Raw genomic sequence first — 26,024 nt, forward strand, 5'->3', positions numbered from 1 at the left:
ATTTTGTGTTTTATGATATATAAAGGAGACCTGGAAAAGTGCTTTTCGTTATATTTTTAGTTAGAAATATTAAGATTACCAAGTCTAGGCTTTCCTGTTTGGCTGGAGGACTAGATGGAGCTTTCTGAACCTGCAATTTAAGAGGCAAAGTGTTTAATCTTTCAGAATTCTCTCCCAACTGTGTGAGTTAAATTAATGTTAACTAAAAATCTCTTAGACTGCAACCTGAGCAGTTGATCAGAGGTGGTGTCATAATCCCACTCATTTTCCAATCATCCATATAGAGTTCCAGGCGAACAGAGAAGACAAGATCTAATATTTCTAATCTATCCAAGCAGGAAATGGTCTGGGGAAAAAAAAGCTTTCAAGCCTTCATGGTATTTATGGGAAGTTTTTTTTTAGTACAGCATCTGCAACCCACTCTTGTCTCTCTCAGATCATGTTTAAAGGATAGATATTACATGAAACAAATATAATAATTATACTGAATTATGTGAGACCCAAGGAAAATGTGTTCTTAGGACCTCTTTAAGAGGGGAATCTTTATTAGAAGCACCTTTCATGGTATGGGCCTCATTGGAGGTGTCCTTGGGACAGCAGAAGTCTTCTGCAAGTTCTGACTCCAGCAGCAGGCTGGAAGCGTCTGCCTCCTTTGGTGGCTCCTGCCCAACTGAGCTGCAGGGCCCACCTCTTATACTTCCTGTCCCTGTCCTGCCATTCCACTTCTGGCATGGTGGCCTAAGCCTTCTGGGTTCCGCACACCAGGGGACGTTGGGCTCTCCCTCGCTGTCAGTCTCTGAAGGAGGGCACTCCCCTTTGCTACAGCGCCCCAAACACAGCTCCCAGAAATTTTTCCCTCAGTGGTAGCCATTGGGTTAGCTCTGGTGCACACTCATAGCACTAGTATAAAGGGCCCAGCTGACCCTGTGCCCCCTCAGTTCCTTCTTTCTGGCCAATTCCAAAAGAGGGGTGGTAGGGTGGGTCTTAGAATGGATATATGCAACATATCTTGAAGAACAACAGTTACAGAAAGGTTTCAGAGTAGCAGCCGTATTAGTCTATATTCGCAAAATGTAAAGGAGTACTTGTGGCACCTTAGAGACTAACCAATTTATTTGAGCCTAAGCTTTTGTGAGCTACAGCTCACTTCATCGGATGCATTCAGTGGAAAATACAGTGGGGAGATTTATATACACAGAGAACATGAAACAATGGGTGTTACCATACACACTGTAACAAGAGAGTGATCACTTAAGGTGAGCTATTACCAGCAGGAGAGCGGGGGGAGAGGGGAACCTTTTGTAGTGATAATCAAGGTGGGCCATATCCAGCAGTTGACAAGAACTTCTGAGGAACAGTGGGAGGGGGGAATAAACATGGGGAAATAGTTTTACTTTGTGTAATGACCCATCCACTCCCAGTCTTTATTCAAGCCTAAGTTAATTGTATCCAGTATTCAAATTAATTCTAATTCAGCAGTCTCTCATTGGAGGCTGTTTTTGAAGTTTTTTGTTGAAGAATTGCAACTTTTAGGTCTGTAATCGAGTGACCAAAGAGATTGAAGTGTTCTCCAACTCATGAAAAATCTTGGAGTTATTGTGGATAGTTCTCTGAAAACGTCCACTTGATGTGCAGCAGCAGTCAAAAAAGCAAACAATGTTGGGAATCATTAAAAAAGGGATAGATAATAAGACAAGCAAATATCATATTGCTTCTATATAAATCCATGGTATGCCCACATCTTGAATACTGTGTGCAGATGTAGTCGCCCCATCTCAAAAAAGATATATTGGAATTGGAAAAGGTTCAGAAAAGGGCAACAAAAATGATTAGGAGTATCAAACAGCTTCCGTTGAGGAGAGATTAATAAGACTGGGACTTTTCAGCTTGGAAAAGAGACGACTAAAGGGGGATATGATAGAGGTCTATAAAATAACAACTGGTGTGGAGAAAGTAAATAAGGAAGTATTATTTACTTCTTCTCATAACACAAGAACTAGGGGTCTTTGATGTTCCCCTGGTGTTATCTGGACCGGTGATCTGCTAGGTGACTCCAATCCTTTACTCTGGGAGCCAGCTTACCCTGCTCTGCTGTGACAGCCTCTACTCCTGGGCTGCTTGGATTGTGCAACCGAATGACACTAGCCAATATCTCCGATCCCAGACACAACCCTAGGAACCTCTGTCTTCCAGTGTCCAGTAATTCACCCTGGATACTGCAAGCTTATATGAGTTTTTCAGTTTATCAAAGAAATTGATATGTACCAGGCTTGTTATCACAAAGGGAATCTCTAACACACTTCAAACCAAACGCACTCCTTCAGGTAGAATGAACAAATTTATTAACTACAAAGATAGATTTTAAGTGATTATAAATCAAAGCATAACAAGTTGAATTTGGTCAAATGAAATAAAAGCAAAACACATTCTAAGCTGATCTTAACACTTTCAGTGCTCTTATAAACTTAGATGCTTCTCACCAGACCCAGCCAGGCTCTCCCTTTTCACACCCCCCACCCCATTCATAGTCAGGTGGGCATTACCTCATCATAGTCCCTGACTGACCAAGGGAAGAGGGGTGACTCACTGGAGAGTCCAACAGATCCTTTGTTGCTGCCTAGGCCAATGTCCTTTGTTCCTGTGAGGTTGGGCTGGGTTTGTCCCATACATGCCCTGATGAGGTGTGAAGTGCTCCTCTGTTCCTGGAGTTTTGCCTGTGCTTGTTTTAAGCCATGAGGACATTTTCAGCCCCATAACTATATACATGAAATTACAACCTATAACATGACTATAACAATGCTCAGTGCATCATGAGCCTTCCGAAGACACCTGACATGACAAGCTTTGCAGTGGATACCACACAATCATCTTATAAGGATGAACATGGGAGTGCATGGTATTCCCGCGAGGTACAGAACATCACAGGGTCACCAAATGAAATTAATAGGCAGCAGGTTTAAAACAAACAAAAGGAAGTAGTTCTTCACACAATGCACAGACAACCTGTGGAACTCTTTGCCAGAGGATGTTGTGAAGGCCAAGACTATAACAGGGTTCAAAAAAGGACTTGATAAATTCATGGAGGATAGGTCCATCAATGGCTATTAGCCAGGTTGGGCAGTGATGGTGTCCCTAGCCTCTGTTTGCCAGAAGCTGGGAATGGATCACTCGATTACCACCTGTTCTGTTCATTCCCTCTGGGGCACCTGGCATTGGCCACTGTCAGAAGACAGGATACTGGACTAGATGGACCTTTGGTCTGACCCAGTATGGCCATTCTTATGTTCTTAATCCCAGGCCTACTGGTCCTATGGAGCATACAGCAGTTAGTTGGTCTGGACTCATAGAATTAAGCTTGTCAGAACTGATTAGCCATCTACACTGGAGTATGCCCAGCTCAGGCTACAAGCTTTGGTGACTTTGCACTCTTATGAAAAGGTCACATTAAGTTTTGAGCCCCAGGCTACTGTAATGTTTTTATAATTTGTTTTTTAAAAATAAGAGCCTGAAGTTAGGTTACATCCATATTTAGGCACTTGTCTGATTTTCGAGTGTGTTAAAACATGGGAGCTATTCGGTGCTTAGTCCATTGGCATCAGATGCAGCTGTTTACAATATCTTTGCATCACCACTGTACCCTTCCATAAACACTGCCATGTAGTAATCCATACCCCGCAAGAAAGCATGAATAGGATCAGAATAATTGCAGGAGATATTTGTGTTAATCCTCAATTTCTCAGTCAGTTATGATAAAACAAATAGAGAGAGCAAGAGACAAGACACAGACAGACAAAAAAATATATACAAAGACATTATATAGCTGAGTTTTACATACAACTATTTGTTGGTAAATATTAATCTTTTTAATCCTCTTTCTTGTATATTAAATTCATTTTCATATTAACTATTACCCCAGAATCTTTTATATTAGCAAAGACTGTCTTTGAATTCTAAGTCCCAGAGTATTGGTTCTTAGCCTGTGAGTGACTTGTGTTCAGGAATTTCCCGTATTGGGCTGTATCTCATTATTGCTGGTGTCTTCAAGCTTGTGGGAATCTGAATGCCTAAGGAAAAGACCCCTCAAACTAATATGTGTCTACAAAAGTATGTTACAAATAAGACTGGGTGATTGATAAGGGATGCCTATGCTCTAATTATGTTCTGTGATTAATAAGAGGTACTTGTTAGAGCAAATGTTTTTTGTAATGACTGAAATTAAGGACCCATTAAAAGATGTTTAACTCATTAAGAACTGTCAGTTGTCACAGATGTTATTAATTATGACCACATTAGAACTCTTTTAGCTTATCTATCCCTGTAGTACAGGAGGTGGTAAAATATGTCTTCTTTCCTGTATTAATCTGATTGATAATGATTTGAGATTATCAAATAACAGATTCAAATGGAATTATTTTAATCAAAGATTATCAAATTCAAATATGCTGAACTTCTATACACAGGTTTTCTATGGATGTATCTCTGCAATGTACATATTTTTTCCCAGACCATTATAAAAAGTGATCTAGGGTCTTTGATTAGATTTTTATTATAATAATTATTTCTGATAAGATGGTCAACTGAACTATATTTACCATACAGTTTGGAAAACAAGGTATTTTAAAAACATGTATGGATCAGATTTTCAAAAGCACTCGGGTGCCTAAAGATGCAGATAAACACCTAGTGGGATTTTCAAAAGCACCTAAGAAGGTTAAGATGGGACTGAGTCAGAATTAGGCACCCAACCTACTCATGTGTTTTCTAAAATCCCACTAGGCGCCTACCTGCATCTTTAGGTGCCTAAAAGACTTTGAAATTTGGCCCCATGTCCAATTCTTTCCCAGGATGAGCAAACACTGTAGATACATAAAACAGAAGCCAAATGCCACCCTCACTTTCTTTGCTACTTCTATACATTTTTGTCCCTCCCTGTTCTGAAAGATGCTTCACATTCTGAATTAAAAATAATGAATACATTGAGAAAAGTGTACATGATCTAGTTTAAAAAATAGTTATTGATAAAAGGGTTGTGTTAAAAATATACAAACTTCAAGTATCCAACTGTTTAAAAGTGTCTAATACTGCCAGGTACCTTCAGTGGGACATGAGGATCCTAAACACCATACTACATCTATTCTCACATGGCCTTAATATGCAATTTGGGTTTCTAGGCAGGTTACAGTTGTAGGCTTTGCAGATTTAGAATTGATTTTGCAGCTTGTCAGAGGAGCGTGATCCTAGCTTCTGAAGTGTGTCTGGCAAATAACCCAGAAATCTAAAGCTGAACAAACAATTAGTAAAAATTATAACAACAGATTCAAGATATGGCACTGGAACTCACCCCTGGCTACACAGATTGATAACGGCAGATACCTGAGATAACAGGTTTTCAACCTGGGAGCTGTGACCCTTGTCAGGTCACAAACAAGTTTCAGGAAGTTACAACCACCTTTCCCTTCTTTATAGCTAGATAGAAGGAGGATCTTGAAAATTGTTTCTGTTTTCACATAGGATCACTGTATAGAAGAAGTTTAGACCCATTGCCTTAAAACAGCCATGATATAGCACTTAAGTTATAATTGGCTTTCTAGAGCATTTTATGTTAAGGAAGGCCCAGCAAGTGGGAGCTGAATTCTGCAACAAAACTCTTTTGTGTCTGTGGTAAATTGGAAATCCTGCTATAGATTCAAGTACATTTATAAAACAAACACACACACACCCCCAAATCTCTGAAATGGACTGAATTGAAGTGGGTAACATGAACTTGAAATCTAGTCAATTAAAAAAAAAAAAAAAAAAGTAAAAGTTTTTCTCCCTGTTGCTGTTGGAAAAATCCACACAAATTGCTGGGAAAAGAGTGAACGTTAATTTACATAAAATGCTGTTCACAAAACAAAAGTTATTTTTCCCCTTAATCCCTTGTCAGTGTTAGAAATTAAGAAAAAAATCCAGACAGACTTTTTTCTGTTAACAACAAAATGAGGGTTTCAAGGGGTGAGTGATGTAGTTGAAGCACGGGGAGGAGGTAGCAGGAGCATTTGGGAAGAGCAGGGAAAGGTTATAAAGTCATATAACCAAGGAGCCAAAGGTTCTAGTAGGGTAAATGGTGAGGAAAGGGCAGAATTCCTAAGAAAAAATTAAAGATTACCAAAATTCCTAGTATGTAACTGTTGCCTAGCTTCTTAGAAATAACATCACTGACAAAGAGGCAAATGGCGTGAGATAAAAACTAAAAAAGTGACATGGACAATGGCTAAAAACAAAACAACAGGCAAGACAGAGAAGAGAAAATATAAATGGCGGGGAAAAGCTCATGCTGAGACTCTCTCTCCCCCCACATTGTGGTTTTTTTGTGTTTTTTTTTAAACAATGTAATCTTTTTATGTGTCTGTAAATTACCTAAGTGTTAGACCTGTAATAGAGGTCTCCCTACGAGATGGGGAGCAAGCAGATACCGGAAACAGTGTTGGTATATAATATTCTAAATGTTCTTCACTGATTACAAAACAAACCTTACTCACTCCACATTCACACCCCAAACATACTATACCGGAGTCCAAAAGTCAGAATGTTCCCAATGGCCAGTCGAGGTTCCTTCCATCAGGATAAGATCATAAGATGCGGGGAGCTGGTGAAAATCACATCTATATCCACATGGTTCTCTGGATCAATAAACGACTCCGATTTGCAAAAAAAAAATAGGCACCCATTCATAATCCATTCCGTCGCGTCATCGGTCCTTTGCCTTTATTAGGCCTTCTACCCACACAACTCCAAAGAGACAATCCTGGGTGGGCTGCCATGATCCAAGACATGCCATTTCCTCCAATTCTTATACAATATTATATCAGTCCAGCTGTTGTTATTTCCTTTTCTGATGATTTTCAGTATTTTTCCTCGGAGCATAAGATTGTTTTTGCACAAAGAGTTCTAATAGTCCTTGACCTTAAGTTCTTGCTTCAGTTGCTAACTTGCAACACACGCATTCATGTCAAGCATGCGTCATTCATACCAGGGCTCAATGACCTATAACGTATTACATGGACATATGAATCACTATGTGTATACACACACACACGCACACACACACACACCCACCCACTCCCCAACAAAAGTACACTTTTGGGTGCTGACTCTTCAGGACAATGTCTTCACTGAGTTTGTACAGCATCTAGCATAATCCAGATCTTGACTTTGAACACTATCATAATACATATGTAGGTATATATACACACATACAAATAAATAAGTGCAGATGTCTACAGGAGCTGGATTTTGCTTGTGATGGCACATCAGCTACAGGCATCCCCAATGCACCTTGCAACAGGCCTCCAATTACAGCACTTTAGATCTTATGTTCAGGAGAGCTCTATCTGCTACATTTCTCTAAAAACTCTTGTTAGAATTTAGAAGTTGTAATAAACTCCACTGGAAAAAATCAGATTATGTTTGTACCTTGCACTACTAACAAACCCTTCACTGGAGATGACTACTACTCATTTGGACTCTTTGACACAGATCCAGCGTCTTGAAGATGTGCAATCTACAGTAACAATTTTGTCACTGTTTAGGAAAGAACACTTCAGCTTCGCGTCTTCATTTTCCAATTGGATGCTAGGGAGAAGAAAAAAAATAAATGGGAATGAATCACTTCTGTTCTGAAGATAAATGTTTGTGAAAAGCCAGGATCACCAATCATTTCTACAGCTCCAGATTTATGCAACTGAAGACAGAAGCAATCAGCAAACAACCTATTTGTTGTTGTTGCAGAAGTTAAGTGTCTTGATGAATTACAAATAATTACATACAATGTCTCTCAACTCTACTTTGACAGCAACTCATTTTCTTTCTGGTTTCAGTCAGACATATGCCGATACCCCCCACCAAGTTTCTAGTCACAGCTGAAAAAACATACACATCATTAGTAAATGGAGATCCATCATCCCACTGCCATTCTGCTGCTTCCTTTCTTAGCCCAATCCAGTAGTAATGGTTCTGTCTCAAGCGTTCGATGTTCTCCTGTAATTGAGAATAGCAGAATTTTTTTTTCCTTCGTGGCCCATCCTAAATTGAACCTCCCTTCTTATGCAATTTGCTCTACACAGGACAGGAATAGCTTTCACTATTGATTTGAATTTAAAAAAAATACTTACCTATTACCACCAAAACAATTATTCCTTTGGGTAAAAGGGACCTCAGGCCTCAATACGTGAATATATTTAAGAAAACTAGATTCCAGCAGTTGACAAAAACACGTGCATGAACATTTACAAAGCAGGAGTCAACCAATACCAACTTAAGTCTCTGCATTTCCCTGCATAAGCTGCTAATAAACTTACTATTTTTACTGGGTATCGGGGTTCGGGGGGTGGTCAACTAAGGCAGCAAAAAAACCCACTGGATGCTATTCAATCATTCAAGAAGCCACTGTCAACATGAACATTTTTTCTTTGAGTGATTGCTCATATTGATTCCAGTTAGGTGTGCACACGCCTCATGCACAGCCGTCGGAAATTTTCTCCCCTAGCAGCATCCATCGGGTTAGCTGCGGAGCCCCCTTGAGTGGCACTTCCATGGTGCTCAAAAAATGACCCTGCTGACCTGGCACCCCGTCAGTTCCGTGACAGTTGTTGGAACTGTGGCATCTTGCTTAGCAAGTTCTCCATGTTTTCCCTAGCTTGTTTCATAGTGGTTCTGTTAGTACACCTCTACCCCATGTAACGCAGTCCTCGGGAGACAAAAAAAGGTCACCGCCTTATAGGTGAGACCGCGTTATATCGAACTTGCTTTGCCCCCCCGCGTTCCTTGTTCCCTGACCGCCCACTCCAGAGACCCGCATCCCTAATCACCCCCAAGACCCCACCCCCTACCCAACCCCCCTGTTCACAGTCCCCTGACTGCTCTGACCCCTATACACACCTCCCACCCCCTGGCAGCGGTGGGAAGTGGAGACCAACCCGCTCCACTCCGCCACCTCCGAGCCGCGGCGGGAAGTTGGGGAAAGGAGGTCCCCCCCACACTCACCTGCGGCGGGAAACTGAGCGCCATGGCTGGGAGCTGGCGGAGTGAAGCAGGCTGGGGCCAGGCTGCTCCGCTTCCCACTGCTGGTGAGTGCAGGGAGGTTGGGGAAAGGATGCCCTCAGCACTCACCGGTGGCGGGAAGTGGAGCGATGCGGCCCCAGCCCGCTCTGCTTTCCTTGCCCCGGCCCCAGCAGTGTTGCTAAGGGGGGGTGTTGGGGAAAGGTCCCGCACTCACCTGCGGCAGGAAGCGGAGCGGGCTGGGGCTGGGCTGCTTCCGCCACTGCCGGTGGGTGTGGGGGGATCCCTTCCCCCAAGCCCCCTTCCGCGAGCGACACGGCTGGGGCTGGGGCGAGGGAAGCGGAGCGGGCTGCTCCCGGCCCCCCGCTAATCCCCCCGGCCACTCTGGGACTGCGGGGCCCCCAAAAGTGCCCCCCAACAGCTCCTGTCTCCCAGACCCTGGGGGCGCGGGAGCCCCTGACTGCCCCCGAGACCCTCTGCCCCTTATCCAACTCCTTGGCCCCGGCCTGGCCCAGCACCCTTAACACACTGCCCAGAGCAGCGTGTCGGAGCTTTACCACGTTGTATGCGAACCTGTGTTATATCGGGTCGCGTTATATCAGGGTAGAGGTGTAATTCTTCTTGTTTTCTTACTTATATAGTTAGTGGCAGTTGGGTTGCGGGGCTGGGGGTTACCCTCCACCCGACTGCTTTTCCTTGAGAAAAGCTTTTCCTTCTCATGCCCAAGTCCCCGGCATCCAAGCCCTGCAAGTCCTGCTCCAAGCCCATGCCAACAGGCGACCCCCATGACTCTTGTCTGAAGCGTCTGTGGGAGGCTCACCAAGCCGAAAAGTGCAGGATCTGCAAAGGGTTTTATCCTAGGACCAAAAAGGAGTGGGACTTTCGCCTTAAGCACCTCCCAGCCTCCTTTGGTGTGGCAGGATCCAGCACCAAGTTCTTTGGTGCGCAGCGCCCCGGCAGCAGTAGTGGAAGCAGCACCATGGATAGACTCTGGCCGAGACCCGCGGCACTGCTGTTCTCAGCACCAAAGCCGGTGGCATCTACCTGGCACCACTCCCACTCCCCGGCACTGAAGCGGCACTGGAAGCAGGAGAAAAGTGGCTCTCCGTCCCAGAGACCCATCCCTCTGGAGCCGGCCGCTGTGGTATGTCCCAGAGAGGAGCGCCCAGGGGCAGTCTGTGGCCACGGCATTATTGACTTCGGCCCCACAGGGGAGCCGTAGAGTCTGGTGCCCTTGGACTCCCCAACCCCGAGCATTGTGGATGTCCAGCTGCCGTCCACCCCAGACGCATTTGCGGCCGCGAGGGACCTCATTGCCATGACGGCACCAGGGTCTCCTCTGCTCCACACCAAGCCTCCAGTGCCTCAGTATATGGCACCGTCTTGAGGCAAGCCAGCATTGATCCTACGGTCAGCACTGTTGGTCGAGCCTCAGCACCACTCAAGATCTCGGCACTGCTAGGAGTCCCTGCAGCGCTCCGCACGCCAGTTGCGTCAATGCTACCAGTCATGGCACCGCTCCGCACACCAGTTGCCTTTGCGGAACAGCTCCCAGTCCCGGCACAGCTCCCCAGCCTTGCGGCGCTGCCCTGGTCCTCGCGGTCCCAATCCTGTTCCTCGGGGTTGGAGAGAGCGTCTCAGTACTCAGAGCAGGACTGGCGCCGGTTGGACCGTGGGTGCCCCGATGTGGGAGCAGGGCCATAGCAGGGGCCAACTCAGTGGCCATTTTGGACTCCGTGGGCATACCACCAGACCCAGCTTCCTGGTCGCCCACCTCTGAACAGAGGGTGCCAGAAGCCTCAACCAGTTGGCCCATCTCTAGGGGTGCAGAGGAGGCATCATGCCTCCTTCCCCCCTCGGAACCACTTCCAACTCCAGTTCCTGAGCCGGAGGTGGTCAGCAACACAGGGCATTGAGCTCCCAAAGAGCAGGAAGATTGGGATGACCCTCTCCTCCCCCTTGGCCTCTTTGTCATCCTCCCCTGAAGAGGCCGTAGCAGGCACCTCTGTCTCTGGGCCACCCCTCATAGACAGCTGCGCCCACCAGGACCTTCTGCGCAGGGTGGTGCGCAATATGGGCCTGCAGGCAGAGGAGGTGGTAGAATTGGAGGATCCGCTGGTAGACATTTTGGCCCCGGAAGGTCCGCCCTGCCCCCCATCAAAACCATTCAGGCCAATGCCAAAACCATCTGGCAGACCCTGGCCTCCATCCCCCCTACGGCCAAGGGGGTCAAACACAAGTACTTCATGCCCTTGAAGGGGTATGATTATCTCTTTATGCACCCGCAGCCCTGCTTCCTGGTGGTTGCAGCCATGAAGAGAGGCAGGGTCAGCAGGCCCCAGCGTCCAAGTCGAAAGAGGCCAAGCGGCTGGACTTGTTTGGCCGCAAGCTGGACTCCACGTGGGGGGCTCCAGCTCAGGATTGCCAACCAGCAGGCATGCCTGAGCCGTTATAACTTCAACTCCTGGAACTCAATGCTCAAGTTCAAGGAGCTTGTGCCCCTTGAGTCCAGGGAGGAGTTTGGGGCCCTTGTTGATGAACGCAAAACGGTGGTACAGATCTCTTTGCAGTCCTCACTGGATGCTGCGGACTCAGCAGCGCATACTTTGTCCTCTGGAGTTGTCATGAGGCACACCTCTTGGTTGCAAGCCTCAGGCCTGCTGCCTGAGGTTCAGCAGACTCTGCAGGACCTGCCCTTCGACGGGGTGGGCTTGTTGGCGGAACAGACTGATTCTAGGCTGCATACGCTAAAGGACTTGAGGGCAACTATGAAGTCCCTCGGTATGCACGCCCTGGCAACCCAACAGAAGGACTTCAAGCCCCAGCAGCCGCAACAGCACTCCTACCCTCTTTGACCAAAGCAGGACTTTTACAGGCATAGGGGACGGAATAGCAGAAGGAAGCCTTCCGACCCCCGTCTGGACAAGGCCAGGGCCCGACCAAACCATCGTCGGATTCCAAGCAGGCCTTTTGAAGGGACGCTCGAGGATGGCGTACCGGACTTACCCCCGGATCCTTCCCCACCATTTTTGAATAGTCTATCCCACTTCCACCGTGCGTGGTCCCAAATAACTTTGGACCAATGGGTCCTTCACAAGGTGGAAGCGGGATACTCTCTTCAATTCTGCTCCTACGCACCCTCCCATCCCCCTTCCCTGTCCCTCTTCAGGGACCCCTCTCACGAGCAACTCCTTATTCAGGATGGTCAGGCACTCCTCGCCATGGGAGCGGTAGGGGAGGTTCCGTGGGAGCTAAGGGGCCAGGGGTTCTACTCCCAATATTTCCTAATCGCCAAGGCCAAAGGGGGCCTCGGGTCCATCCTGGACTTGCACGGGCTCAACAAATTCATGGTAAATTTGAAGTTCCGCATGGTCTCCCGAGGCACTATTATCCCCTCCCTGGATCCTCAAATGCCGCCCTCGACATGAAGGATGTGTACTTCCACATATCAATTCATCTGGCGCACAGGTGCTTCCTGGTCAACCGTGAACATTACCAGTTTACGATCCTTCAATTTGGCCTTTCAACAGCCCCCCTCCCCCCCCCCCCCCAAGTGTTCACCAAGTGCATGTCGGTCGTGGCTGCCTTCCTCCGTCAACAGCAGGTGCAAGCGTATCCCTACCTCGACGACTGGCTATTTCGGGGCCGCACCAGAAAACAGGTGCAGTCCCAACTCTGCCTGGTCAGGTGTACGTTCAAACGGCTGGGTCTCCTCCTCAACGTGGAAAAGTCGACCCTGGAACCGACCCAGAGGATAGAATTCATTGGGGCGGTGCTGGACGCAGTTCAGGCCTGAGCCCTCCTACCGGAGTCCCGTTTCCAAGCTATCACGGGCATCATTCAAGGCCTTCAGCAAAACCCAACCTCGACAGCAAGAGCGTGAATGAGTCTCCTCGGCCACATGGCTTCTTGCACGTACGTGACCCGGCATGCCAAGCTCCGGCTCAGGCCGTTGCAGGCATGGCTCACCTTGGCCTACCAGCCGGGGCACAACAGCTTGAATTCAGTGGTCACTGTGCCGGGACAGGTGTTCACCTCCCTTCGCTGGTAGCTCAACCCCTGAGCGGTGTGCGATGGAGTCCCCTTCCACAGCCCCCAGCCTTCCTTGTCCCTGGTTACGGATGCGTCAGCTATGGGGTGGGGAGCACATCTGGGGAACCTTCAGACTCAGGGCCTATGATCACAGACTGAGCTCTTCCTCCATATCAACGTCAGGGAGCTAATGGCGGTGCACCTTGCTTGCTAAGCCTTCCAGGCCCAACTGCATGGTCACTGCATGGCGGTTCTAACGGACAACATCACGGCCATGTTTTACATCACCAAGCAAGGGGGCAGCGTTCGACCCTCCTCTGCCAGGAAGCCATCTGACTATGGGAGTTCTGCATAGCCCATTCCATTCACTTGGTAGCGTCCTTTCTTCCTGGGATCCAGAACACGCTCGTGGACCGCCTCAACAGATCCTTCCACTTGCACGAATGGTCTCTCCGACCGGATGTTGTACACCCCATCTTCCAAAGATGGAGGTTTCCCCAGTCAACCTGTTTGCCACCCGATGCAACAGGAAGTGCCCAGCATTCCGCTCCTTCCAGGGTTGCAGCCCAGGCTCCCTCACGGATGCATTCCTGCTACCCTGGACAGGTCGCCTGCTCTGCACCTTTCCTCCGTTCCCTCTCGTGCACAAAGTCCTGCTGAAAATCCGCAGGGAGAGGGCAAAGCGGATTCTGATAGCTCCAGCATGGCCTCGCCAGCACTGGTACACCATGCTGCTGGAGCTGTCTGTGGACATACTGGTCATGTTGCCTCTCCTTCCCGATCTACTCACTGAGGACCATGCTTGCCTGTGTCTTCCTGACCTGCGGTCCCTCCACCTCACAGCTTGGACACTGCATGGCTGAACCTCGTGGAGCTTCTGTGTTTGGACCAAGTAAAGCAGGTCCTGCTAGGCAGCAGGAAGCCCTCTACTAGAGCCATCATATATTTTGTGTTGGTGTGACCAGTGCTGCACACCCTCACCGGTACCCCTCATTTTAGAGTACTGCCTGCACCTGAAACAGCAAGGCCTGGCAGTGTCATCTGTAAGGGTTCACCTCGCTGCCATCTCAGCCTTCCACCTGGGCACATCTGGCCACTCTGTCTTCGCCTACCCTATGGTTGGTCGCTTTCTCAAAGGCTTGGACTATCTATACCCTCAGATCTGTCAGCCTGTCCCTGCGTAGGATCTTAACCTGGCCCTTTCAAGGTGCATGGGGCCCCTGTTCAAACCACTGGCCATGTGCTCCCTCCTGTATCTTTCTTGGTCTCCATTATGTCCGCGAGACATGTCTCCAAGCTGGAGGCCCTCACCTCAGCACCACCTTACACGGTCTCCACAGGGATAATAAGGTGCAACTCAGACCGCACCCAGCCTTCCTCCCCAAGGTGGTGTCGAACTTTCACACCAGCCAGGACATTTTCCTACCCGTCTTTTCCCCAAAACCTCATGCTCGTCCCCGGGAACAGCGGCTGCATTCCCTTGATGTCCACAGAGCCCTAGCTTTCTACACAGAGTGCACTAAGCCGTTCAGAAAATTGACCCAGCTATTTGTAGCAGTGGCGGACCGGATGAAAGGCCTCCCAGTCTCCTCTCAAGGAATATCCTCCTGGATCATGTCCTGCATCCGCACTTGCTATGAGCTGGCTGAGGTGCTGACCCCAGCTCTTACCGCACACTCCACTAGGGCCGAGACCTCGCCAGCGGCGTTCCTGGCCCAAATACCGATCCAAGAACTCTGCAGGGCAGCAACTTGGTCCTTGGTGCATACCTTCACCTCGCACTACGCCATTGTCCAGCACGCCAGGGACAACATGGCTTTCGGTAGGGTGGTACTACAATCAGCATTCCTTAACTCCGACCCCACCGCTTGAGTAAAGCTTGGGAGTCATCTAATTGGAATCGATATGCGCAATCACTCGAAGAAGAAAAAACGGTTACTCACCTCTTGTAACTGTTGTTCTTCAAGATGTGTTGCTCATATCCATTCCAAACCTGCCCCCCTTCCCCTCTGTTGGAGTAGCCGGCAAGAAGGAACTGAGGGGGTGCCAGGTCATCAGGGTCATATATTGAGCGCCATGGAGGCGCCACGCCAGGGGGCTCCACAGCTGACCCAACGGATGCTGCTAGGTGAAAAGCTTTCTGACAGCCATGCACGCAGCACGCACACACCTAATTGGAATGGCTATGAGCAACATATCTCGAACAGTTAAAAAAGGTGACTAACTGTTTTTCCCCACTCATTGCTATGGATTCCTGGGGGAATGACACTCCCTCACAAATCCTACTCTTGGTTCATGAGTAAGGCTAAGATTTAGTCATGGGTATTTTTAGTAAAAGTCATGGACAGGTCACGGACAATAAACAAAAATTAATGGCCTGTAACCTGTCCATGACTTTTACTATAAATACCCATGACTATTGTAGCTGCTCTGGAGGGCACCAGCCACCCACTGCTCCGTGGCCCCTGGGGCCACTGTTCAGGCAGTCCCTCAGGCCAGCCGCTGCTCGGGGCCAGCAGCTCAGGGGTCAGCCCCACCGGTCACTGTGGAAGCCATGGAGGTCCCGGAAATTCATGGAATCTGTGACCTCCGTGAAAGACTCGCAGCCTTATTCAGGAGTATTGATTATTCGCATTATGACTTGAGTAAGTGGTATTTCAAACGAAGTAGTCTACTTATTAAAAAAGACAGGGGATTAATTTCTTCCTGTTCCTAATATTGTGTCCACGGAGATTTCTATTGAAATCCATTTGCTTCCTCCTTACTCTTTTCAGTATTTTATAGGGCTTGTAGATAAAAACGTAGGGATAAATGCAATCTTGGAAGGCCGCCATTGTCTCCACAGATGGAATTGAAAAGATCTATTTTGAAGGGGAAGACTTGCACAACATAGAACTAACTTCCACCGTAATTCACAAAAAAAAACAAAAACGTCATTTCCATCAACAGCAGAGGCTAATGAGATTGTTTCCACATAGTCACCACTTTATTCTAAAAGTCCTCAGAAAGCCCCAGCTCCAGGGCTCTCACTACCATACTTTCCTGCACATCTCCACAAATTCCTCTTACCCTATTCAACTGCCATTATTCCTAAATTTGCATCCCATTGCCCATACTTAGCTCGTCTGCACTATAAACTTTGATTGTCATTTTATCACCCATGCATGGGAAGGAGATAGCCACTGGGCTTTTCCATGTAAGGATTATTTAAGAACAGTTTTTCAGCAGGCACTCACCCTTTAAACAACAGAGTTTCTTGGTTGACTGATCCCAGAAACACTATGAGGTCATTTACTGCATCTCCAAAGGGCCAGTGAAGGACTATTCCCTGTAGTTCATTTTCTAGTGTTCTGTCAACTCTAGTTTTGAGGTTCTGAAGCAATGGGGTTGCCATCATTTCCCTTGGGGAAAAACTACTTCATATCCTATTATACCCCATACCCAAACATTCAGTCTCCACTTTCTTATGTTCATGCCATTACTATTGGCTCCACTCTGAGCCCCAATTATCCCAAAAGACATAAGTCATTGATTTCAACTGGAATTATTCATATCCTGTAGTGGAAGAATAGCATGTTTTCTCCTCTGAATATTTGTTCCACTATTTTACAAGTGACTGTGAAGATAAGTGGTCCATCCCAAATACCTATTAATCCTCTCTCTCACCTGCCACCACACTGACCTTCTGTTTTGACTTTCTGGAACATTCCCCACCTGCTCTATTTCTAGAGGATGATAATGCAATATTTTACCTTTAGCCTGTGGGTGCAGCATTGTCTTGTCTATAATTCTCCCACAGTCATTTATATTGCTGTACAAATAATCAATACAAGAAACCTCCAGAACGGACTTCATTAGGTACATAAGATAAGTCAGTAATGGGATGTTTGTTAAAACAGGTACAATAGTTTCACATTCTCACCAGTTGCAGTTTCTCTTTTATCACAGGAAGTGTTGCACCATGTGAGGTGCAGTACTCCTTACTGGCATCCCAGCTCTTTGTATCAGTGGAAAAATAATAACAGTTCCCTCCAAAACATATCCAGTCTTCTGGACACTGCCTGACCTGTGGAGAGAGAGTTCCTGGGAGACATAAGGCAAACAGCATAGTCACATTCTAAGACATGTTATTTTCTCCTCAGCCATATTACAGGCTGCTGAGATAGAGTAGAACACCTGAATATCACTAAACCTCAGTCTGAATATCATTGAAATTCCAGCTGAAGTTCTAGAGTGCCCGTTGTCCTGGACGAACTAAATTTGAATAGGTACCTAGTGCAACCACCCTACCTGTGTCTTGCAATTTCACAAGGGCACAATGTTCTTCACTAGGGGCTCTGCTTCCCTAGTGATAAGCTGTGGTATGAAAGCCATAAAAAGATAGACCCACTTTCTGTCCCAAATTTTCTGCAATGTTGCTGTGTCTTGTTAAACAGCTGCCACATAGCACTTACAGTGATAGCTGCATTTCACTGGTGGGAGAAATGATTCCTCTCTCTATAGGCTGTAAAGCACTAGTGTGTGATAGCTTCAAAAATCCAAATAAGAGCTTGTCTTCACAGGGAGTTATTCCAAAATAGCTGTTCCTGATTAACTCCATGTGTGGATGTTCTTATGCCAGAATAAGAGTGCCTGATTTTTCAGAATACTTAGCATTTTTTTTTTATAAATAGTGATTTATATGTTCAAAGCACTATACAGCTATTAATTAATCCTCACAACCCTAGGCAGGTGGGCAAATATTATCTCCATTTTGTAGATGGGGAAATTGAGACAGAAGAGCAAGTCATTTTCCCAAAGGCCAGAAGACAGCAAGTCAGTGGCATAGTGCTCCCTCTTCTCCTTCTGAAGCTAGTAGCAGTGCTGCTCTCTGCAGGCAGTTGAAGTGACCGTCATTCCCTCTGTGCTGCACACAGGATGCAGAAAGAACAAAATGCTGCATTTGGCAATCTGGAGCTGCAGTTAAGTCTTGACTTGTCTCCTCACAGACTAAAGGAGAAGGAAAGCAGCTTTTGGTTTTCCTCTGAACACATTTGGAGTAGAGGAGGAGGAGGAAGCATGGGTGAGGAAGAAAGGACAGGAACGGAGGAAAAAAGGACAGGAAAAACTGGTTAAAGGTGACACGCAAAGAAAAGGGTGGGGAAGTTGTCTTTAGTTTCTTATGACATATAAAAACCCAGAAAAAACAAACAAACATTTTTTAAAGTTATTCCTCTGGCAACTTATCTTATGCATAGAGCTCACAGTGTTTTTCCGAGAAGGCAAGAGCTGAAGTTTTCATTTAAAAAACCAAGCAGAACAAACCCCTTCATTTAAAAATAATCTCATAGTCCTTCTCTATAAATAATAATGCAGCTGGGAATAAAGTGCCCATATCCCTTATTTTTCTTTTGCAGTTTACCTCTAAAGCTAGAAGGAAAAAAAAAGTGAAGAAGCAGAGTGGAGAGTAAAACGTAATGTGAGAGAGAGAAAGAAAGTAGCTAATGAAAGGGAAAGAAAAGAAACAAAGAGATACAAAAGAAAGCATCAGATGAGACAGAAAAGTGAATACACTGAAGAAAATGAAGCAAGAGACAGGAACCAAATTCCAATCTCACTCATACCCATGTACTCCTGTAGGATTCATACAAGGTTCATGCGCTTGGCAACATTCAGGGCACACCCGGAGTGTTGTGCTGGACCTGTGCACACACAGCTCCTCTCAAGGGCATCAACCTTGGAATCTCGCCCAGATGGCATGAACCGTGGGATGCCTCCCAGGACTGGGCTCAAGGCCCGAGAGCAAGGAATGTGGTAGATAGAAATTGGTAAATAAGAATGTTAAACAAAGCCAGTGTATTCCTTTTATCTGTTGGAGAATGTAATGCGCGGGGGGAGAGAGAGAATAAAGGGGAAGGTGGAAACCTGACAGGCAGAAGTCGGTTAGTAGACCAGCCTGCTTGCTTGCTAAAAGCTGTGTCCTGTCTTGTCATTGAACCGCCACATATTCCCACTGCAATTCCCAGTTGCTTTCATGTAGCATAAAGCTTTGGTTACGAGCTCCAATAATTTGACACAGCAGCTACCAAAATCAGTTCAGAATTGAGAACTAGGAAGAAAAGGGATGATATTAATGAATTGTGTGATTTAAAGGCTTGTATCTACCGTGATGGCACACAACATTTGTTTTTAGCTTTCCATTGGCATATGCTGTTTATATAGTACAGTGATGTAGCTCTCTGCTACTCAGTTGGAGAATATAGTATTGTGCAGAGAGAGCTTAACCACACCAAAGCACAACGCTAGTTGATGTGCAATTGAATCAGACAATGAGAACAACAAGGGCTATGAGACCAACCAGCACAGAGCGGCTGCCAGTCCTTTCAAATATCTCATCACCTAATTCAGGCATTATATTGCAGCAAAAAACCTGACACCACAATTGCTACTTTTCAAAGATATGTACAAGGCACCTCGCCACAACTCAGCAGCAGAAGACCAATCTTGTACTACATTACCAACCATCTCCACAACAGATGCGATCACACTGTGGTGAGCAGAATGGGAACAAGTTGCTCCCTTTGTAAGAAACTCCTTCTACGTCACTCATGCAGATCAGAGACTGCCTGGCTTTGAGCTGCCATGCTATCTCTGGGGCAAGCTCAACCAGTTCAGATGCAGGGTGAAGTGCAGGAAATGACCACACCTCGGGACTCAGGAACAGCCATCTGTGTAGCTGACGTGCACCTGGAGACACCATACATCTACTGAATGGCTGCTCATCTTCTGCTGGTCTACCAGGAGACCTTTTCATACTCCATACTGCTGACCCTGAAGCTATCGAATGGCTAAAATATGTATCATATCTACCTAGCTCTTTTGACTTTTTTATTTATACATTTCTGTTTTATTTCTCTGCTTTATATTTTGAACCTTTTCCCATCTTTATTGTACCACTTGTGCATTTGCTAATAATGGGCACTACCCTAAAATACATAGCAGAACTCTCTAGTCCTGCTGGTTTTCTAAGGTATCAGACCTCAGAACTGTGACTTGATTGTTTTCTAGGCATTGATTCAGGATTTGATATCAGTTACCAGTCCTTGTAACTTTGTAGTTTTCAATCCTTTCTGGTTAGCTGCACACAGAACACTATAAAACAGTTTGAGGGGACAAAACGACTACTGAATCCAATTAAGCTGATGAGGGGAATTTCAGAGAAAGAAAATATAGTAATTCAAGTTGGAACTAGAATGCTTTAAGTATTTTGGATCATGAACTGATAAACCAATTTGAATTCTGCTGCTGTTTAGAAAGGAGTATACAAAAGAAAAGAAAATGCCAAATTTGAACTCTCCTGAGAGTGAGCACACAATACAAATTAACAGAGAGCTGCTACAGTAAGAATTTAGCGGTCTCAAAAATCAACATTGTTTAGTGAATGGAGTATGGGGTGGAACAAACTAAGGTTGGGAAGCTTGAATAAAATGGAAATACCGATACTTAACCTGAGATAGGTGTTCAGATTTTAAATGTGTATCCGATAACCAGGAAGTGTCATGCAAGTGCTATATATTACTTAATGTACCATCAGGAGTTTTGGCCAGGGATGCAAGGGAGAATCTAAGCCTTCTTCATATTGTGGGCATTTGCATTAGTTTCACTCTCACAGTTCTAGAAACAAGCCAAGGAGATGTTCTCCCCTTATTCTAAAGCCCTTACCTGTCAGAAGCAACACCAAAATAACCACAGTCTGTACACCAGCTATTACTTTCCAGAGGATGTTGGAGTACTGACCTGAAATCAGAAGAGTCAGCACCAAGTCTTATTATTCTGAATATAATGCTTATGAATGCCTTGTCTTTTTACATTACTTTCCATTGGAGGTTCTCAGAGCACTTAAGGAATTAAAATGACTACATCTACTTTAAACAGTGACATTGTCTGAACATTGTAACAAGTAATCCCAATGATGATGATAAGTGAAAAATTAAAGAAAAATTTAGTTACTTCTATTTTTCAATATATTTTATTTATGTGATAGCACTCTTCATTGTCAGTCAGTCTCTGTGTTACTTTCAGATAGCAAGAGAAAAGAAAACATTTTAAAAACAGAAAACTATAACGGTAAAGTTAGATACAGTATCATGGGGACTCAAGATTAAGTGTGGGACCAGGAACTACTTTTAAAGTCTTTTTTTTTTTTTTTTTTTTTTGAAACTGACTAAGTTTCAGGTTGGCAGTATCTCTGTAAGGCCTACAACATCCTTGTGAAGCAAATATGGGTAAACAGAGATATGGAGATTTAAATATATGGGAGGTGCCTCGCGACAACACATCAGCAGAAGACCAATGTGCACTATGTTACCAACCATCTGCATGGCAGATGATACATGCTGCAATGTGCAGAATGGGAACAAGCTGCTCCCTCTGTAAGAAACTTCTTCCGTATCACTCATCCAGATCAGAGACTGCTTGGCTTTGAGTTGCCATGCTATTGCATTGTAGCTAGATCAAAGCTAGCTTGTGTAAGAAGTGCTGCAATCACATCTCCTGACTGCAGTGTAGACATAGCCTTGACATACCCATAGTCACTTTCCCAAGATCACTATCATGAGGTCAGGCCTACACTATAAGGTTTTGTCAGCCTAGCTATGAGGTCAGGGATGTGAATCCTCCTCCCCAGCAGACACAACTGTGCCAGCAAAACCCCCATCATAGACCCAGCTGTGTTGACAGAAGAGAGCTAACATCATGCAGGGAGGTGCCACTATGGTAGTGACAAAAAAAATCTTCTTTTGGCATATCCTGCATCTATACTAACAGGCTCTGCCAGTCTATACCAGAACAGTTATATTGGCAAAGCATTTGCAGTATAGACAAGGCCTCACAGCCAGTGGCAGAGCCAGGTACAGAACATGGGCCTTGTAAGGATAAATTCCCAGACTGAAGCACTAAACCAGTCTTTTTGTTGTTTAAAAAGGGACACCATTAGTTGAAATCTAGTCATTTCAAAAAGTTAAAAAGCAGATTCAGCTATTACAGGGGTTCTCAAACTGGGGGTCGTGAGGTTATTATGTGAGGGTCATGAGCTGTCAGCCTCCACCCCCAAACCTTGTTTCGCCTGCAGCATTTTTAACTGTTAAATATAAAAAATGTGTTTTTAATATATAAGGGGGTGGTCACACTCAAAGGCTTGCTGTGTGAAAGGAGTCACCAATACAAAAGTTTGAGAACCACTGAGCTATTAGTTACTAGTTGTCCAAGTTCCATGCTTGCATGGAACAATTTACAGGACTGGAGTTTCATACATCTCTGAATTATTTTGTCTATTAGAATTACTAGAATTGAGAGATTAGAAGAAAAAACCCTATTTTTTCAGATTTTTTGTGCATTTGCAATAACTTTGTACATATCTCCTTTGAAAGTCTGTTTCTCCCTTGCTGATGGGACCACACACACACACACACACAGAGTAACCCCTCAATTAAAGTCATCCCAGTTAATGTTGTTTCGTTGCTGATCAATTAGGGAACATGCTCATTTAAAGTTGTACAATGCTCCCTTAAGACGTTGTTTGGCAGCTGCCTGCTTTGTCCACTGCTTGAAGAAAGAGCAGCCCGTTGGAGCTAGCTGGTGGGGGCTTGGAACCAGGGTGGACTGGCAGCCCCCCTATCAGCTCCCCACTCCCCTAATTTCGCTGTGCAGCAGCTGCCCAACAGGCTATCAATTGCTGGCAGTTCAGTTGTCCCTCCCACCACTGCCATGTGCTGCTCCTGCCCTCTTCCTTGGAGCTGCTCTCCAGAGCCTCCTGCTTGCTGTGCAAGGGAGGGGGGAGGAGGGGGATTAATGTCAGGATGTCCCCCTCCCTCCTACTTCTGCCCCCTGCTTACGCCTTCTCCATATAGAGCAGGATGGGGACAGGACAGGGGAAGCTTGGTGGCGGCAGCTGCTGTCTCAACTTCCTGATCGTTTTAAAGGCAAGGTACTTAGAATGGTGTCAGAATACTTAACGGGGCAATGCGTCTCTCTCTCTCACACAGACAGGGTGTGTGTCTCTGTCTGCCATACTGTATCCCCTCCCTCCATTCGTGCCCCCTTGTAGAGTGTGAGGCTACATTAACAACGTTTTAACCCTTGAGGGCTCAGCCGAGTGCTAGTTCATCATTTAGCAGTAAGACATTCCCTGGGAAATATCCTACCCTCTAACTTAACTACCTTATCCAAGCTTCACAATCATCATTGCTGTGTACAGTATTAAATTGTTTAAAACTTATACTGTGTGTGTGATATATATAATATAGTTTTTTGTCTGGTGAAAAAAATTTCCCTGGAACCTAACCTCCCCCATTTACATTAATTCTTATGGGGAAATTGGATTTGCTTAACTTCGTTTTGCTTAAAGTCGTATTTTTCAGGAACATAACTACAAGCGAGGAGTTACTGTGTGTGTGTGTGTGTGTGTATATATATATATACACACACACACACACACACACACACATACATACACACACACACACACATTCCACTGTAAACCAGAGTGCAAACTCAGATTTGAACCCAAACCTCCCTACCATCTATACACACACCTGTCTGACTCACCACAGCAAGCACTCAGGACCTGAGTCCTAGGACTTGCCCAGGGGGTGATTTGTAGCCCAAGTCCCACTATGACTTGGGTTCAGGCCCTGTCATTTTGCAGTGGGGATACAGGTCAAGCCATGAACCTGAGTCAGAAGGTCTGTGTGGGTACATCTACACAGCAAAAAAAAAAAAAATATCCATGGCAGCAAGGCTAAGAGCCTGGGTCAACTGACTGGGGCTTGTCCTGTGGGGCTAAAAATAGCAGTGTAGACATTTGGGCTCAGGCTGAAACCCAGCAAGTGGGGAGGGTCTGAGAGCCAAGAATCTAGCCCCAGAGTGTGAGCTGAGCAAGCTTGAGTCAGTTGACCGGAGCTCTGAGAGTAGCTGCTGAGGGGTGGGGGTGGCGTTGCTGTGTAGCTGTACCCATAGTGCAGTAGGCTCCAAGCCAGCAGCAGAAAAACCCCTTGTTTGAAGTAGAAAAGATTTAAAGGCATTTCAAGGGGCAGCTCCTCCTAGAACTAGATTTTTTAAAGCTACTGAACTCCCAGCCATTTAACCTGGGACCAGGGCCGGCTCTAGGCACCAGCAAAACAAGCAGGTGCTTGGGGCTGCACATTTCTAGGGGCTGCACATTTCTAGGGGCGGCATTCCGGTGCTGGCTATGCCGCCCCTAGAAATGTGCCCCCAGCTCGCCTCCGCCTGCTCCCCTGAGCACCCCCCCGCCACGCCGCTTCTCCTCCCTCCCAGGCTTGCCCCTTTGGCGCCGGAAGCCTGGGAGGGAGGAGAAGTTGAGGAGCCGCTGGAAGCCATGGGGAAAGAATCCGGCAGGCCCAGGGGAGGAGGCGGTAGGGCTGGGGATTGGGGAAGGAGCGGGGGGGGGGGCACGAAAAAAAAATAGGGGCATCCAAAAATTGTTTTGCTTGGGGCAGCAAAAATCCTGGAGCTGGCCCTGCCTGTGACGGTCCTCGAGGGGGACCCTTTAGGGATCCCCCTGCCCTCCCCAGGTGGGACACCCGCCCACAGGCCCGCCAGCACCAGGAGCGGGGCGGCTGGAAAGTGACCCCACGGAGCTGCCCTGCTGCCTTCCCTCTCCCCTCACCACAACGGCGCTTCAGCGGCAGGCGCTGGGGGCTCGGAGCCTCTCCTTGCCCGTCGCTGCCCCGGGGGAGCCGCCCGTCGCCGTCGCCGAGCGGGGAGCAGCTGCCGCTCGCAGGCGGCTCGGCCTTCGCCAGGAGGCTGCAGCCGGAGGTGTCTGCGCGTCCCTCCGCATCCAAGGCGGCGGCTGCGGGGCTACTGGGGCTGGAATCGCACTCGGCTCCGGAGAGCGAGAACTTTCCCACCACAGCCTCGGGCGAGTCCTGCCGGCGCTGCGGATGCCAGCGGATGCTGGAGTCATAACCGGAGTCCGGGCCCGGCCTTTCCGCTGTCTTCTGTCCTTGCACAGGCGTCCGCAGCTCCAGCTCCGGAACCGCCTCCATCAGCACGGCCGCCTGCTCAGGAAAGGGAAAAACAAAAATTCAAATTTGGCGCGAGCGCCGCGGCAGGGAAACTCCCCCTGGTGGCCATGTGCCGCTTGTGGTTTACAGAGCAGGCTCAGTAACCCCCACGGGAGGCGCCGCCGCCGCCCTTCTCCCTGCCCTTGTTAGCCCCAAGAGTCTGCGGACTGCTTTTTACAGGGCTGCAAAGGGGGCAAATCGGAGGGGGGCGGCAGCGACTGAACAGGGGGCGGAAATTGACCGGTTGGGGGGGCTCAAGTAGCTGGAAGTAGGGTTAGGATAGTGGCTGAAGGCAAAATCAGGGATTGGGGGGGGGAGAAGACGGAGTTAAACCCTGGGGTGAGGCGCTGCCAGAGGGTAAAACCCCAGCACAAGGAGGGGCAGAGGGGGTAACAGCTCCCCTTCTGGAGTGAGACACCAGTGTTTGTTTTAAAAAGAAAAAATAGGTGTGTGGAGCAGAGGGGCTTTTTTGCACGTCACACAAATTGAACATGCTCAGAAACGTCTGCTGAAGCCACTACTCTTCACCCTGCCCTTGTTAGCCGTAAGATTCTGCTGACTGCTTTTTACAGGGCTTGCAAAGGGGGCAAATCAGAGGAGGGGGGTGGCCAAGGTCTGAGCAAGTGGTGAAAATTGACTGGTGGGGGGAGGGTGTCAAGCAGCTGGAAGCAGGGTTAGGATAGGAACTGAAGGCAAAATAAGGGGTGAGGGAGGAAAGGAGATGGAGTTAAGCCCCAGGGTGAGGCGCTGCCAGGGGATGTCAGAGGGCAAAACCCCGGCAGAGGGGGTAACAGTTACCCCAGTGGACTGAGACATTAGTGTTTGGAAAAAAATAGGGTAGGGGAAGCAGAGGGGCTTTTTTAGTTCCCCTCCCACAAACAGTACCTCTCA

At 47.0% G+C, this 26,024-nt stretch overlaps 1 protein-coding gene across 1 annotated transcript; it reads right to left on the minus strand.

Moving 5' to 3' along the window:
- Positions 1-7,947: 7,947 nt before the first annotated feature.
- Positions 7,948-25,115, minus strand: LOC144274315 (uncharacterized). The gene is made up of 4 exons (XM_077833096.1): positions 24,737-25,115; positions 20,773-20,847; positions 16,994-17,137; positions 7,948-8,019 (listed from the first exon to the last, which is right to left on the minus strand). The coding sequence occupies exons 1-3, from the start codon at positions 25,113-25,115 to the stop codon at positions 17,076-17,078; spliced, it is 516 nt and encodes a 171-aa protein (XP_077689222.1). The 3' UTR covers positions 7,948-8,019; positions 16,994-17,075.
- Between the last annotated feature and the right edge of the window lie 909 nt (positions 25,116-26,024).

Source organism: Eretmochelys imbricata, chromosome 1 (assembly GCF_965152235.1).
Source record: "Eretmochelys imbricata isolate rEreImb1 chromosome 1, rEreImb1.hap1, whole genome shotgun sequence".
Lineage (NCBI taxonomy): Eukaryota > Metazoa > Chordata > Testudines > Cheloniidae > Eretmochelys > Eretmochelys imbricata.

Coding starts and splice junctions, on each gene's coding strand:
- LOC144274315 (XM_077833096.1), bottom strand. CDS start 25,115: ATGGAGGCGGTTCCGGAGCTGGAGCTGCGGACGCCTGTGCAAGGACAG. Junction 20,848..24,736: donor GCCGCTGAAGCGCCGTTGTG/GTGAGGGGAGAG, acceptor TTCTGATTTCAG/GTCAGTACTCCAACATCCTC. Junction 17,138..20,772: donor TTTGGTGTTGCTTCTGACAG/GTAAGGGCTTTA, acceptor CTCTCTCCACAG/GTCAGGCAGTGTCCAGAAGA.